Below are 17,427 nucleotides of genomic sequence, written 5' to 3'. Positions count from 1 at the left end.
TAAGTTCCCACTTTTTAAAATAGCCAACCAAAAATATTCAATAGTTTGACCCTTGACCATCGCACAAAAATGTGGTTACTCCTGCCATCTAGCGGTTGTAGAAGAGACTTTCATATTGCCAAGGAGCAGCATCTGCAGCAACTGTACCCAACACATTCCATTTTATTGATTCACACAGACAAATAAATCATTACATGTTTTTTTTCTGAAACACACGCTCTCTCTCTCACGCACACAACTACTCACTCACGCACGGGCGCGTACACACACATGGGCGCGCGCGCACACACACACACAGGTGTCAAATTCAGATACGATTTTATAAAAAAATATGATATAAGATGATTTGTGATCATTTGGTAAATCTCTCATTCAGTGTAAGCCCCAGTGGAAGTAGTGCTGACATTTATCAGTGACCCCAACACCAGTTTCCAAATAAAGTCTAAACTTAATGTATACAGTGAACCAATAAATATATATTTTTACAAATACAGTGTCACACAAACATTTTCTATAGGAAAACACTATTTACAAAGGGTCACAAAAAGCATCTAAAATATATTGAAATAAAATAACAATGAAATGACATCTTGAATGGCCATCCTTGTGGCAAAACATGGACGTGGTATTTACACCTTTGTTCATAAATTCTCATAATGAATGTAAAATGTACTTTACGCATGTGATCCACACATTTTTTTAGATACGGTCTCTTCAATTAGCCTAAATACTTCCTGATTCAAAGCTGAGCCATTCAGACAGTAGGGTGTGATGGGAAGGATTTCTGGATCCAGGCGGAACTATTCAGGTGGTAAGAAGGAGCGTAGCTCTCTTGATTCCAAAGCAGAACATGTGTGATTCTCTTTCCTTCTAGAGACAATCAGACACAAACCATTATTCCACTTCCTCATTATAGAATGTCTCTTTATATGATGCCCTTGTGTCCTAGCTTATAAGATCATAAGCACAAATACAGCAGTTATTTTCTTTGCATTTCATTAATGCAACCGAAACACTACAAATTAAATGATTTACACCATCAACACAAAAATGAAATGTATTATGGTAAGAGAGCATGGTATAATCCTTATTTATCAGTCGCATTTCAAAGTTAACAATAGCTATTGTAAAGATTCATCATTCAAGATACATACAGTGCCTTCAGAAAGTATTCACACCCCTTACATTTTTCCACATTTTGTTGTGTTACAGCCTGAATTTAAAATTGATTACATTTAGATTTTTTTATCACTGGCCTACACACAATATCCCATAATGTCAGTGGATTTTTTGTTTTTGTTTTTGTTTTTACAAATTAATAATTTCAAGCTGAAATGTCTTGAGTCAATAAGTATTCAAAATGTAAAAATGTACTTAACCAGTTTCATAATAAGTTGCATGCACTCAATCTGTGTTCAATAATAGTGTTTAAAATTATTTTTGAATGACTACCTCATCTCTGTACCCCACACATACAGATAATTGTAAGGTCCCTCAGTCAAGCAGTGAATTACAAACAAAGATTCAACCACAAAGATCAGGGAGGTTTTCCAATGACTCACATCGAAGGGCACCTATTGATAGATGGGAAATTAAAAATAAAAGCAGACCCTGAATATCCCCTTTGAGCATGGTGAAGTTAATAATTATACGTAACTCAGTTGCCTGAGAGGAAGGAAACCTCTTAGGTATTTCACCATGAGGCCAATGGTGACTTTAAAACAGTGATAGGAGAAAATTGAGGATGGATCAACAACTTTGTAGTTACTCCACATACTAACCTAATTGGCAGAGTGAAAAGAAGGAAGCCTGTACATAATAAAAAATATTCCAAAACATGCATCCTGTTTGCAACAAGGCACTAAAGTAATACTGCAAAAATGTGTCAAAGCAATTCACATTTTGTCCTGAATACAAAGTGTTATGTTTGGGGCAAATCCAATACAACATATTATTGATTACCACTCTACATATTTTCAAGCATAGTGGTGGCTGCATCATGTTATGGGTATGCTTGTAATCTTTAAGTACTGAGGAGTTTCAGGATAAAAAATCAACTGAATGGAGCTAAGTACAGGCAAAATCCTACAGGAAAACCTGGTTCAGTCTGCTTTACACCAGACACTGGGAGATGAATTCACCATTCAGCATAACAATAACCTAAAACACAAGGACACATCTACACTGGAGTTGCTTACCAAGAACAAAGTTCATTTTGGCCGAGTTAAAGTTTTCACTTAAATCTACTGGCAAGACCTGAAAATTGTTGTCTAGCAATGATCAACAACCAATTTGAGAGAGCTTGAAGAAATTTGAAAGGAATAATGGGCAAATGTTGCACAATCCAGGTGTGGAAAGCTTACCTAGAAAGACTCACAGCTGTAATCACTGCCAAAGGTGCTTCTACAAAGTATTGACTCAGGGGTGTGAATACTTATGTAAATTAGATATTTCTGTATTTCAGTTTCTATAAATGTGCAAACATGAAAAAAAAACATGTTTTGTCATTATGGGGTATTGTGTGTAGATGGATGATAAAAATATATATTTAATCAAATTCAGGCTGTAACACAACAAAATGTGGAATAAATCAAGGGGTATGAATACTTTCTGAAGGCATTGTAGATAGCAATTATCTTAGTAGTTAGTACCGTACAGAATTACTGTAAACATTTCTAAAAAGGGAAATCAATTGTAATTTTTTCATATTGATTATATTGATCATCAATGTCTACTAGCAAAACCGATCTTTAGCATGACTGAGACAGCAGCTTTTTCAAAGCATAAAACTAAAGGGAACAAATAAACTCCTAAAATTCCAGACTGTTTCCATTGTCTTTTACAAACAATACTAGTGTGCTACTCACCTCTTTAAGATGAAGAGTGCGAACATTATGAGCAATGACCCCAGGTCCACTGTGATCCATATACATCTGTATGTACCAGGTCCCTGAAACACACACAGACACACATATAATAAGTACCAGCAAACTGAGTAGGTACATTTATACGACCCATAGATGGCGCACAAGATGAGACATGTAAGAAAATGTCAAGTTCAATGCTACACATGGATACCATGATACAGTTGAAGTCGGAAGTTTACATATACATTTCAGCTTTTATTTATTTCATCACATTCCCAGTGGGTGAGAAGTTTACATACACTGAATTAGTATTTGGTAGCATTACCTTTAAATTGTTTAACTAGGGTCAAACGTTTCGGGTAGCCTTCCACAAGATTCCCACAATAAGTTGGGTGAATTTTGGCCCATTCTTCCTGACAGTTGGTGTAACTGAATCAGGTTTGTAGGCCTCCTTGCTCGCACACGCTTTTTCAGTTCTGCCCACAAATTTTCTATAGGATTGAGGTCAGGGCTTTGTGATGGCTATTAAGCCATTTTGCCACGACTTTGGAAGTAATGCTTGGGGTCATTGTCCATTTGGAAGACCCATTTACGACCAAGCTTTAACTTCCTGACTGATGTCTTGAGATGTTGCTTCAATATATGCACATAATTTCCTCCCTCATGATGCCATCTATTTTGTGAAGTGCCCCAGTCCCTCCTGCAGCAAAGCACCCCCACAACATGAGGTACCACCCCCGTGCTTCACGGTTGGGAGGGTGTTCTTCTGCTTGCAAGCTTCCCCCTTTTTCCTCCAAACATAACGATGGTCATTATGGCCAAACAGTTCTATTTTTGTTTCATCAGACCAGAGGACATTTCTCCAAAGAGTACGATCTTTGTCCCCATGTGCAGTTGCAAACCGTAGTCTGGCTTTTTTATGGCGGTTTTGGAGAGGTGGCTTCTTCCTTGCTGAGCGGCCTTTCAGGTTATGTCAACATAGGACACGTTTTACTGTGGATATCTCTAGGAGACAGAATGTGTCTCCTTCCTGAGCGGTATGATGGCTGCGTGGTCCGATGGTGTTTATACTTGCGTACTTTTGTTTGTACAGATGAACGTGGTACCTTCAGGCGTTTGGAAATTGCTCCCAAGGATGAACCAGATTTGTGGAGGTCTAAATCTTGGCTGATTTATTTGGATTTTCCCATAATGTCAAGCAAAGAGGCAGTGAGTTGGAAGGTAGGCCTTGAAATACATCCACAGGTACACCTCCAATTGACTCAAATTATGTCAATTAGCCTATCAGAAGCTTCTAAAGCATGACATAATTTTCTGGAATTTTCTAAGCTGTTTAAAGGCACAGTCAACTTAGTGTATGTAAACTTTTGACACACGTTAATTTTGATGCAGTGAATTATAAGTGAAATAACCTGTCTGTAAACAACTGTTGGAAAAATTACTTGTGTGATGCACAAAGTAGTGTATGTAAACATCCGACTTCAACTGTATATGTTAACTAATGTTTAAAAGCAACATTGACTTTGTGAGAATTACAATGTCCGGGTGGGGTGATCTGTTTGACCTTTGAAGACGGAGTGACTGTAACGACTTTCCTCTTCTTCTGACGAGGAGTAAGAGATATCGGACCAATGTGCAGCGTGATAAGTGTCCATTTTAATATATAAAAACTGAACACTACAAAATACAAAATAACAAAGTGAAATGAACAAACGAAAATCGAAACAGTCCCGTATGGTGCAAACACAATCACAGGAAACAACCACCCACAAAACACAATAGAAAACAGGATACCTAAATATGGCTCCCAATCAGAGACAACGACTGACACCTGCCTCTGATTGAGAACCATACTAGGCCAAACACATAGAAATAGAACAAAACATAGAAAAACAACATAGAATGCCCACCCCAACTCATGCTCTGACCAAACTAAAATAAAGACCTAAAAGAGGAACTAAGGTCAGAACGTGACAGTACACCCCCCCCCCCCCCCCCCCCCCCCCCCAAAGGTGCGGACTCCGGCCGCAAAACCTGAACCTATAGGGGAGGGTCTGGGTGGGCATTTACCGTGGTGGCGGACGAGGAGCGGGAGCGGGACGAGGACCCCACTCCACCATAGTCTCGGCCCACTTCTGTGACACCTTAGGAGCGGCGACCCTCGCCACCGACCCCGGATTGTAGACCCTAGTAGAGGGCGCCTCTGGACTGACGGGCGCCTCTGGATTGACGGGCGCCTCTGGACTGGAGGGAGACTCTGGCGGATCCGGACTGGAGGGAGACTCTGGCGGATCCGGACTGGAGGGAGACTCTGGCGGATCCGGACTGGAGGGAGACTCTGACGGATCCGGACTGGAGGGAGACTCTGGCGGCTCAGGACAGACGAGCGGCTCAGGACAGACGGGCGGCTCAGGCGACTCAGGACAGACGGGCGGCTCAGGTGACTCAGGACAGACGGGCGGCTCAGGCGGCTCAGGACAGACGGGCGGCTCAGGCGGCTCAGGACAGACGGGCGGCTCAGGCGGCTCAGGACAGACGGGCGGCTCAGGCGGCTCAGGACAGACGGGCGGCTCAGGCGGCTCAGGACAGACGGGAGGCTCTGGCGGCTCAGGACAGACGGGCGGCTCTGGCGGCTCAGGACAGACGGGCGGCTCTGGAGGGTCTGGACTGGAGGGAGGCTCTGGAGCATCCGGACTGGAGGAGCACACAGGAGACTTGGTTCTTAGAACAGGCACAGTACTCACCAGGCTGGAGAGATCTACTGGACGCCTGGTCCCTGGAGGAGGCACAGGATAGACCGGTCCGTGGAGGCGGACTGGAGGTCTCGAACTAAGGGCCTGAACAACCCATCCTGGCTGGATGTTGATTTTAGCCCGGCACTTGCAGGGCGCAGGCACAGGACGCACTGGGCTGTGCAGACCCACGGGAGACACAGTGCGTAGGGCTGGTGCCATATAACACGGACCGAGGAGACGCACTGGAGACCAGATGCGCTGAGCCGGCTTCATTACTCCTGGCTCGATGCCCACTCTAGCCCGACCGATACGAGGAGCTGCAATATAGCGCACCGGGCTACGTATGCACACTGGGGACACCGTGCGTTTCACCGCATAACACGGTGCCTGCCCAGTCACTCTCTCTCCACGGTAAGCACAGGGAGTTGGCTCAGGTCTCCTACCTGACTTAGCCACACCCCCCGTGTTCCCCCCCCAATACATTTTTGGGGCTGCCTCTCGTCCCAGCCGTGCTGCCGTGCTGCCTCCTCATACCACCGCCGCTCAGCTTTCGCTGCCTCCAGCTCTGCCTTGGGACGGCAATATTCCCCAGCCTGTGCCCAGGGTCCTTCTCCGTCCAGAATCTCCTCCCATGTCCATGAGTCCAGAGATTTCTGCTGCTGCCCGATACCACGCTGCTTGGTCCTTTTTCGGTGGGTGGTTCTGTAACGACTTTCCTCTTCTTCTGACGAGGAGTAAGAGATATCGGACCAATGTGCAGCGTGGTAAGTGTCCATTTTAATATATAAAAACTGAACACTACAAAATGCAAAATAACAAAGTGAAATGAACAAACGAAAATCGAAACAGTCTGTACCGTATGGTACAGACACAGGAAACAACCACCCACAAAACACAAAGGAAAACAGGCTACCTAAATATGGCTCCCAATCAGAGACAACAACTGACACCTGCCTCTGATTGAGAACCATACTAGGCCAAACACATAACAATAGAACAAAACATAGAAAAACAACATAGAATGCCCACCCCAACTCACGCTCTGACCAAACTAAAATAAAGACATAAAAAAGGAACTAAGGTCAGAACGTGACAGTGACTATGGGAGAGTGAAGAAGATGGGGTTTGATGCGAGTCCCTCACCATTGTCCAGTCAGGCTGGTTCTTGTCCTGTAGGACGGAGCAGGCGTTTGTGGTCACAGAGCTGGCCCCCGAGCACCACATTAAAGAGAAGAGCCATGGTTCATTCACCACCCACAGGTTCACCGACACGTTCCTTTTCCAAAGCTCCCTGTCTCACACAAACACACACAAACACAAATTCAGTAGCGAATTAAAAGATTAGGTGAAAGAGCTGGCTCAGATTAGCAACATATAATCAGTAGTAGGAGTTCAGCGTAGACAGAGTTACTTCAGCAAACATGACACCTGCTAAAGACTACAGACAGGAGTGGTTAATCATACTGTAAGATGTCATACTATTAAAGGAAACATCATGCTTGTTCAGACAACACTTTCCCATTAATTTCTCTAAATCAACAGAAACTATCGTCCTATGAGTAACTTTCACTACTGGGCTCTCAGCCATTACAAATCCACCTGTGCGAAAACATGATTTGAATCTCATTCCCCCCGAGGCATTGTGTGTGTCTCAGTCTAAGATAGTGCCATTTCCTTGTCTCAGCACGCCAACATAAACACTTGTAATTATGAAACCAGTACACCTGCAGCTGTCAGCGCAGACAGGTAGAATGTGGTTTTGGAATGAAGGTTTATTTGGCCACAGCTCTGAGAAAAGCGTGGGCGCTTTGAGGTAGGTTACTCACCCGATCTCTGCGGCGCTCAACGCACTGTACTTGACATTTAGATGATCTGCTCCGTTAAGGTTCATTTCAGGCACATTGTCGTAAACCTGTTTGAACCCTGGTGCGACCTTCTTCACATCCTCCCTATGTGTGGGGGGAAGCCAGAGGATCTAAAGAGAGAAAACACAGTGTCAAACAGCTGTAATACCTGCTGTTTTCAACTCTTAATGATCGGCTATGAAAAGCCAACTGAAAATTATTCATGATTATTATTTGACCATGCTTGTCACTTATGAACATTTTGAACATCTTAGCATAGTTCTGTTATAATCTCCACCCGGCACAGCCAGAAGAGGACTGGCCACCCCTCATAGCCTGGTTCCTCTCTAGGTTTCTTCCTAGGTTTTGGCCTTTCTAGGGAGTTTTTCCTAGCCACCGTGCTTCTACACCTGCATTGCTTGCTGTTTGGGGTTTTAGGCTGGGTTTCTGTACAGCACTTCGAGATATTAGCTGATGTACGAAGGGTTATATAAAATAAACTTGATTGATAATAAGAGTAGAACTACACAGAACAGGTGAAGTAGTGACACTGATTCCCCTAACCTTGTCGTGGGGGATGCCAGAGTTGAGGATGGTTTTCACAGTGTCATTAGTGTCATTGATGTCGTCATTCTTCAAGTCAAAGATGACAGAGGTGTTATGAGTCTTGGCCAGGTCAAGCAGCTGCAGAAGGGAGGGAACACTCTGGTTCCTAGCTGTCTTCTTCTCCTGTTCTGAGAGCTGGGACACTGAACAGAATGGATCTGTCTGAAAGGGAGATATCCATAGTATTTTTGTCATTATGTCAATTCTTTTTAATTTAACCTTTATTTAACTAGGCAAGTCAGATAAGAACAAACTCTTATTTACAATGAAAGCCTAGGAACAGTGGGTTAACTACCTTGTTCAGGGGCAGAACAACAGATGTTTACCTTGTCAGCTCGGGGATTTGATCGAGCAACCTTTTGGTTACTTGCCCAACGCTCTAACCACTAGGCTACCTGACGCCCCTAGTCAATGAGTTGGTATAATTCAACTAAACTGAAATGATTTCCAACTAATAATAATTTGGGGGGTGCTTATACTGTGTAATAGAAATGTGTTTCTTTAATATCCCAACTCCCCCCTGAGACATCTGCAGGGATTGGGGTCACAGCCAGGGTCACCATTGTATAGCACCCCTGGAGCAATTAGTGTAACTGCCTTGCTCAAGGGCACAGCGGCATATTTCTCATCCTGTAGGCTCCGGTATTCAAACCAGCGACCTCTCGGTTACTGGCCCAATGCTTTAACCTCGAGACTACCTGCCACCCCACTACAACAACAAGGAAGGCTGGAGAAATTGGTTATCACCCTTACATTCAGGAACCAATCACCAGCGTTTAATTCCTGTAGCTCCTCCCAGGTGAGGTTTGTGCTGTGGTTCAAGTCTTTCCCAGGGAACTTCTGTAGAACATCTGTAGTCCTCCTCAGGAAATGGCTGTCGTGGTCGTGCATCAGGTAAGGAACTCTGTCCTTACTGGAGGAGAAAGAAACGTCAATAAACTGCCTCTTTGGGTCTTTGAAAAGCGCTATATAAATCCCATGCATCCTTATTATTAAACTGAAAACAATTTGAAACAGCAGTGCACTTTTGATCCGTCTTTGCCACGTCTATTTATACAGGAAGCCGCCCTAGTCCCTAGGGTACCTGAGCTGCACGTCCGTCTCAAAGGCGGTCACGTTGCACCCCACACTCCTCCTGAACGACATCATGGTGTTCTCTGGGGCCAGCTGAAAACACAGAGAGAGAGGACAGATGGGTGAGAAACACTCTGGTGACTACCCTGATGCTGAGTGAACACTGAGCCATGCTGCATATGTCACAGCTGAGCTGAGTGGGCCTACGTTGGCGATAGTGGAGAGGACTGGAGCAACGTAATGGGGGCAGGGCAACATGCCATGTGATGCCATCACATGACTGGACAGCAATTCAAGCTTCAGCCCTCTGGTTCATATATATATACTGAATCATAAGGGATGATTATGGAATATATGTCAACAGTAAAAGTGTAACATATGCCATTTTTGGATGATGGTCTTATAGCTCTGTAATCAAGTCGTATCCACTGTATGACTATGGTAGCCAATCACCTTTAGGTGCTTAGCATTTCCCAGCTTAGCACTTTAATATTGAGACCATAGAACCAATGTACAGTATGATAAATAAAGTGGGCACTTCCTCACCATTGGTGCTCCGCGATGACCAAAGAGGGCAGGTTTAGGGGGCAGCTGTTTCTTGTCCACCAGACAAGGGGATTGGATGAGGAGTGGGCTGAGGAACATTGCCACTGACACGCCAGCAAACACTACCATGATGAGGATCTTAGAGGCTGACAGACACAGGTTAACAAACAAATCAGTCATACTTTAACTATTGTTGTGAATACAAAAAGGCAAGGAAAGAAGATAGTCAACTGATTTGAAATCGTTCCAGGGTTCACAGAACTCAATTGTATTCTATCAATATTGAATTCATATCTATAGGTGTGTACTGTACATCTCATATTATTGATGTCACGGTGAGTATTTGTGTATTTTCATTGGACATGTTCAGCACTGACCTACTCTGCGGGACCTATGGAAGCCCTGGAACACCAGCCAGCTGACCAGGGTCAGGGCTCCAACCCCTCCCATCTGTAGGAATGGAGCCGTGGCCTGAGGGAGATCAATGTTACATACAGTGTATTACACAAAGCAGGGAGCTGCATACTGCTGCCCAAGCGCTGACCCAAAACACACAGGCTTACTCCACACCTCACTCTAGCTCCAACATTCTCACACACACACACACACACACACACACACACACACACACACACACACACACACACACACACACACACACACACACACACACACACACACACACACACACACACACACACACACACATAGACAAACACATAGACAAACACATAGACACACACACATACACACACACATAGACACACACACACACACATAGACACACACACACACAAACACATAGACACACACACCTAACAGACAGTTCCATGGTGCTGTACATTGGCCTTACTATACCTGCAGTGACAGAAGAACAGTGTGCCACTCTTCTTTCCACAGTAGACTTATTCCAGCGATGCCCAGGGCGATGAAGACCACACCTAAAAACAGGAAGAACTGGGCAGAGCAAACCACAACACAATATAATGCAGTCAACACATGTCAATACTTAAGCTACACCTGAAGTGACTTACTATTGTTAATCAGCCATGCTATTGCCATTCATGTTATGCCACTATAGCTGTGCACTTCTTCAATAACATGTAAAGGGAAACATTCTAGGAAACAAAGAATGTTCCTAATACCTTGTGCAGACAGTGTAAGTCCAAAGGCTCTTTCAAGGCAAGTTGGAACAGTGCAAAGACCTGCAATTGAACAGTCATTACAACTCAGCTGATGTCAACGACATACTGTAAATACATTGACAGGTGTGTGAATTGTGTTTCTCACCAGTAATAGGGTGCAGTAGATGGTCAATACAGCAGAGATGATGATTAGCACCATGAACCAGTTCACCCACAGTTTCAGAATGGAAAAGCCCTTCCTGGTAGGGGACAATAGAGGGCAGATCACGGGGTTTGAGTCCATCGCTGTCAATGTGTGCGTGTGTGTGTTTGTTTGCGTTTGTGTCTGCAGCTGTATGTGCACACATGCACACACAGAGTGTATGACCAAGCTCACCAGTTAACATCCTCGCGGTCATTGAAGGCCATCAGACAGACGTACATCCAGAACAGAGTGAGGAGGGACACAGCGGTAAGGACCGACAACCTGCAGCGGGAGCACTATAGCAAGGAGAGTCAACAATTACTCCTGGAGCCCTAAACCTGTTGTCATTTCTACTGACATCGGAAGATCTCATTACTAAACTTCTTTGTCAGGAAGACATTTAACTTCCGGGATGAAATAAAAAGTATGCAAACAGGTTGTTTCAACAGTCAGAAACTGTTTGCAGGACTTGCATCCAATGAATTTGATTGATCTCAGGGGTTCATTTGAAAATAATAAAAATAATCGTGTATATATAACCCCTAGCTATGGTTTACAAATACATATTCTCTGAGTGCTATTGTACTGCTGGTCAACAAGTGTGTGTGTTATGTGTGTGTGTGTGTGTGTGTGTGTGTGTGTGTGTGTGTGTGTGTGTGTGTGTGTGTGTGTGTGTGTGTGTGTGTGTGTGTGTGTGTGTGTGTGTGTGTGTGAGTCTGATGGGCTCGGCGGTTAGCTCCCTCAGGGCTTTTGGAGCCTCTCCAATGCCTCTTCATGTTTGGTTTCGCCTGCTATTCCATTCATCCATAAAAGGAATCAAAAACATCAGCATCCACCATCCACCCACCCTTAATTGTGTCCAACCCCCCCCCCCCCCCCCCACACACACACACCTTAGACACTAATGGTTTGTCCCCTTTTTACTTCTGTCCAGTGGTGTAAAGTACTTAAGTAAAAATACTTTAAAGAATGACTTAAGTAAATTTTGGGGGGTACCTGTACTTTATTATAAATATTTTTGCCAACTTTTACTTTTAATTCATTACATTCCTAACGAAAATGATGTACTTTTTACTCCATACATTTCCTCTGACACCCCAAAGGTACTCGTTACATTTTGACAGGAAAATGGTCCAATTCAGGCACTTATCAAGAGAACATCCCCAGTCATCCCTATTGCCTCTGATGTGGCGGACTCAATAAACCACAAATGCTTCGTTTTTAAATTATATCTGAGTGTTGGAGCGTGCCCCGAGATATCCGTACATTTTAAAAGAAAAAGGAAATGGTGCTGTCTGGTTTGCTTAATATAAGGAATGTGAAATGATTTATACTTTTACTTTTGATACTTACGTATACTTTAGCAATTACATTTACTTTTAGACTTTTACTCAAGTAGTATTTTACTGGGTGACTTCAACTTTTACTCAAGTCATTTTCTATTAAGGTATCTTTAATATTTTATTCCAGTATGACATTTGGGTACTTTTTTCAGCACTTGATCTATCCCAGATAAGCTTTTACCCAGCCTGTAGGAGCTTGTTTGTTCAGTTCAGAAAGTAGTCCTGGCACACATGCACATGCTCTACTCTGCATCGCAATCTCCCTCCCAATTATCCTGCTCTTATTTACACAACAGGTCTGAATGAATGGATGCCTCTCCAATAACATCCATCCACATCTCACTGGCCTAGGAATAAAGGCTTCCTATTATACAACCACGATGAGTTTATAAAGGGGGAAAATCCTCACACTTCCACTGAATGCTGTCCAATGGAATGTTAATCCATTATAATCCCGGTAATGCAGGTACAAGAAATTGAACTGTAGAGAAGGTGTAAGCAAATTCAAAGCTGAATTCCCTTGGCAATGTCTCAGTGACTGATGCTGATGGGTGACAATGACGATGATGATTTTTATTGCAACACATACCAAAGCCGTGTGAACATTTCCTTGTAGACCAAATGTAGCTCTGACCTGAGAGAAGTCACTAAAACAACATTTGAGCTACATGGAATTACAGTACATAGTAATACACTGATTATAGTTCGCTCTGGATAAGAGTATCTGCTAAATTACTAAAATGTAAATGTCAAATCTACATAAACGAAAGGTGAGGATAGTGATAAGTTGGTGCCAAAAATTGTAATTGTCTTAATGAGTATCCTATAGTTACAGTATATTCTACACACAATACAATTCTAGGCATACAGTACTCACTTTTAGTTGCCTCTCACTGGGGTGCCTCCAGTAGCAGCTATACACCCCCCTGCAGCATATTCGGCAACAGCTGTCCTCTGACATCATCCCCTTATCGCTTCATTCACAGTAAACAAAAATGAGGTCCTGTCCAGAGGAGTGTGGATCCTGTCTGTCCTAGAGGGTCTGGATAGAGCGGTGGGGTGTGTGGGGGTGGGCAACACTCCTGGAGAACACCTTGTCTGGTAGTTCTGTGCTCTGTATGTGAGGAGAGGGGTTCCGCTCTGCTGAGGGCTGACTCACCACTCTAAACCTACACAGTGTAGGAGGAGAGAGAGACGAAAAGAGTAAGGAGAGTGAGCGATAAAGAGGGAATATCTGTGAGTATTAGGGCCATTCCTGTTCAATACATTCCTGAATAGAGCTTCTATGTTGGGGGCCGGCCTGGCTGGCTGCTGACAGAGCTGACAATGGCCGACCCTGTGGGGTTCTGTAAGAGGCCTCAGAGTGAAGTCACGCCATAAGACGCTCCGTTCCAATACAATATGGGAGAACTGACAGTGACAGGCACATCCATACACAGGGTGTGAGCAGTGATGGAGAGGAAGGAGGAGGAGGGGGTTCATTGTCACTAGGGGGTTGCAGTGGGGAGACTTCAACCGGGGGTTTAGTATGGGGGACTGGTATCCTGGTCTTACCAAACCAAGACATAAAGCTTCACAATATTAAAATGTTACTTTATAAAGACGGTTAAAAGATGGTTGAACAGGCTGAGGCAGATCCATGCTGTTATTCTCTTTACTGGGGTGTTGATAAGAAACTAGGGCAGGGTGCCCTGTTCCCAAAGAACAACAAAATGGTGAAATACACATTTCAAGTTACAGACTCGTAGCTATTTTACCTGAGGCAGTGAATTTCTAAATCGTTCTACAACATTGTAAAGCAAATTGACATTAGACCATCTATTGATCAACAAAAAAAATGTAAAGCATGAGCTGTTAATCCATGAAGTTAGCCTTTATAGGGAGGGGCACATGCAGTGTGAAGGTATTCTGTGCTGTGGAAAGCCCTCCGGTCAAAGTCATGTGAACCTTATGATCACACAGGAGCATGTCTGAGCAGGTCGGCAATAAGTGAAACTCCAAGAAATCTGAATAGATTTTACTGCATGAAACCAGATGCCTTGCCATTGTGAAATGTAAGATGACTAGGTTACAACTGAAGAGACTAAAAATGTATGTACAGAATTGAATTTCAGGATGGTGGGGGGAACTCCCTTAAATCAACAACCTCTTGCCCAGGGCTATCTTGAAAAAGAGACTTTGTCAGCTGCTACAGAATCACAGTGTTCACAGAATGTCATCAATACAACACAACAGTGAATAATCCATGTGTCCTTGTACATCCAGTCTGGCATCAATCACTATCAACAGATATGAGAATAATCCATAACATTCAGCTTCAAGTCGAGTGATCATCAACTCACACCTTAGCTGTGTTTACACCGGCCGTCCAATTCGGATCTTTTTTCACTAATTAGTATTTTGAACAATCAGATCAGCTCTGAAAAAGATCAGATGTGATTGGTCAAAAGATAAATTAGTGGGAAAAAAAGATCAGAATTCGTCTGCCTGTCTAAACACAGCCATTGAGTGTTACAAATAGAACACTTTACGTTTATTAGAGAATATCTGAATATGCTAAACATTGTGTTGATCAGTCTAAACTAAATGCGAACTTTAGTGATGTTAAATTACCCCATTACAATAAGAATACATAAAAACATAGAATACAAAACATCCGACAATGAACAGGAAGATGGCAACAGCATCAAAAACATTCCTTTAAACGTGTGTGGTCCTAAAACAATATCCATATTTGTTAGAAGAAACATCTCATTTACATTTACTCCTAACAATATTAAGTTATGTTGTCAGCAGTGTTACCAGTGTGAGAAAGCATGATGTACACCTTGCCACACATCAAGCACTGGGACTTGGCAGTTACATAGTAAACATTCATTGTTTCGTGCACAGGTAAGCATGGTAAACAAGCAGACACGGAAATAAGGGAGGCTTACTGATTAGAACAGATAAGGGGAAGATTATTTTATTTGAGCCAAGATTCCAACATGTTTTATCAACTACCTGTCTACAAAGACTGTTGCAATTTAATCATGGTTGTCCTTTTTCACTTCAACATTTATAATGTGGTCATGATCCATAAGATCCTGGTCATGACAATAGATGTTTTGAGAGTTCTCATCATATTCAGTAATGACTTCCTCAAGCCACGATGTTGGATCTAAACCTGATTGTTGCCCTTTTAAATATGAGCACTTGAAATCAAATGAAATGTGCCTTGACTGTCCTGGATTTTAACATTTGGAAGGCTTTAAAAATACTCAATTAAACCCACTCATGATGACATAAAAACGGTAATAAAATGCCATACAAAATTAAGTGACAGAAATCACGTAGCCTACTATTTAGCTATTTCTGTGGTGAACCCTGAAATGAGTAATGTGATTTAGAAGTTTTTTTAATGTGCTAGTTAGAATGTGACCTACTGCATCACAACCACAGTCTACACAGCACATTCCACATGTTCTCCTCAATTGACCAAAGTTTAAAAACAACAGATAACTATCTCAGTTCAATACTGATACAGACTGAATGTGTTGAATTCAACATTTAGTTGAAATAGATAGATCTATTAGTCAATTTGAGTTAAGTTGACAACGCATTAAAATGCAGTAGGCTAGAAAAAGCTGGAGGCATGAGATGCACCATACCTTTAGATCATAGAATGTGTGCATCTCTATTGCAACACCGTAGCAGCCGGTGATGTTCTGTTCATCAACTTGTTCTAGTCCAGTCCACTATATTTCGTAACCTCTTTTCCGTGCCTGTTGTTCTGTCGCCCACTCCGGTTCTTTGTGGAAATCTGTGGTAGGAATGTTAATGAATCAGAATGAATGGGTGCAAGTTCCTAAAGTAGCAAGGGGGAGGGGTATGCCTATTCGGAGGGAGGCACTCAAACGCAGGTAGCCTACAACTGCAGAGAAAGCATTGTCAGGTCTGTCAAATTAGAATGAACATGTGTAGGGGTAGAGGCAGGGATGTTTTCAAGCACCTCATCAATGTACTAAATATATGCCATTAAAACTACATAATTTGAGTGTCAGAAATCCAGGGCTTCTGTCTGAGGATGTCTACAGCTGTGCTACTGCATTTCAATGAACTCTGAGGAAACCAAGCATACTTGAGTCAGCTATTACAGTAAATTAAAAGTGAAACTAAATCTAAAACTATGTAATTTAGAAAACGATTCAATAAACTGAAATAAAATAATGAATAAACCCGTTAGAAAAACAAAAACTATACTGAAACTATACTGAACAAAAATATAAACGCAACACGCAACAATTACAAAGATTTTTCTGAGTTACAGTTCAAATAAGGAAATCAGTCAATTGAAATATATTCATTAATCTATGTATTTTTTGTATTTTTAAATTTTGTATTTAAATTTTATTTTTTATCTATGGATTTCACATGACTGGTAATACAGATATGCATCTGTTGGTCACTGATACTGTGCCTTTAAAAAAAAGTAGGGGTGTGGATCAGAAAACGAGTCAGTATCTGGTGTGACTACCATTTGGCTCATGTTTGTGGAACAGGGAGAGTAAGGGAAGATACGTGTATAAGATCCAGGAAAAGGTGACGGCAGGGAGGCCCTCAGGCCGAGAAAGAAGGGAGGAAATTGTAGACACAAGGCTGAGACTGGGACACACAAGGCTAAATAGTACATTGAAAGTGGTGGGGAAACATCTGACTGGGAGGTGTGATCATTGTCAGGAGGTGATGGAGACAGTGGAACATGTTATTTTTCAGTGCCAGAAATATGTGTGAGAAAGGTAGCGATTGTTATTAGATTTGAGGAGTAATGGGGTTGACGAGCCAGGATTAAATGAACTGCTGGAGAAATCTTCAGGGGATGTAGTATTTATTTACATAGTTTCCTTAGGGAGACAAAATTATTGGGTAGGATTTAGACCTTCCCTGTCTCTGGTCCACACTCCAGTCCAGTTGGTGACGGTAATGCACCTTAAAGTTGGTTGCCAACCGCAATATAAAATCCACAGAAGTAGAAGAAGAATGTGCCTCGTGCAGTGCGACAAATCTCCATCGCATAGAGTTGATCAGGCTGTTGATTGTGGCC

The 17,427-nt window shown here is 42.7% G+C and overlaps 1 protein-coding gene across 2 annotated transcripts; it reads right to left on the bottom strand.

Moving 5' to 3' along the window:
• Window positions 1–139: 139 nt before the first annotated feature.
• Window positions 140–16,173, bottom strand: LOC129827701 (glycerophosphoinositol inositolphosphodiesterase GDPD2-like). Of its 2 annotated transcripts, none has more exons than XM_055888791.1 (15): window positions 15,995–16,173; window positions 13,222–13,513; window positions 11,194–11,297; window positions 10,963–11,056; window positions 10,818–10,877; window positions 10,531–10,629; window positions 10,050–10,143; window positions 9,673–9,818; window positions 9,137–9,219; window positions 8,806–8,965; window positions 8,011–8,214; window positions 7,429–7,577; window positions 6,746–6,893; window positions 2,868–2,950; window positions 140–870 (listed from the first exon to the last, which is right to left on the bottom strand). In XM_055888791.1, exons 2-15 carry the CDS (start codon window positions 13,306–13,308, stop codon window positions 801–803), a joined length of 1,581 nt encoding a protein of 526 aa, XP_055744766.1. In that variant the 5' UTR covers window positions 13,309–13,513; window positions 15,995–16,173; the 3' UTR covers window positions 140–800. The 2 variants fall into 2 exon arrangements, with proteins under 2 accessions (XP_055744766.1, XP_055744767.1); XM_055888792.1 differs by having other exon boundaries at window positions 140–867.
• Between the last annotated feature and the right edge of the window lie 1,254 nt (window positions 16,174–17,427).

This window comes from Salvelinus fontinalis, chromosome 29 (genome assembly GCF_029448725.1).
Source record: "Salvelinus fontinalis isolate EN_2023a chromosome 29, ASM2944872v1, whole genome shotgun sequence".
NCBI lineage: Eukaryota > Metazoa > Chordata > Actinopteri > Salmoniformes > Salmonidae > Salvelinus > Salvelinus fontinalis.
Note: the sequence above shows the minus strand (reverse complement) of the source record. Positions and strands in the feature narration are given on the sequence as shown.

Bases quoted from the DNA above. Each gene is read 5' to 3' on its own strand.
- LOC129827701 (XM_055888791.1), bottom strand. From the start codon at position 13,308: ATGATGTCAGAGGACAGCTGTTGCCGAATATGCTGCAGGGGGGTGTAT. The intron at 8,966-9,136 runs GTACCCTAGGGA...TTTCTCCTCCAG, and splicing joins GAGACGGACGTGCAGCTCAG to TAAGGACAGAGTTCCTTACC. The intron at 871-2,867 runs GTGAGTAGCACA...GATTGTCTCTAG, and splicing joins GCACTCTTCATCTTAAAGAG to AAGGAAAGAGAATCACACAT.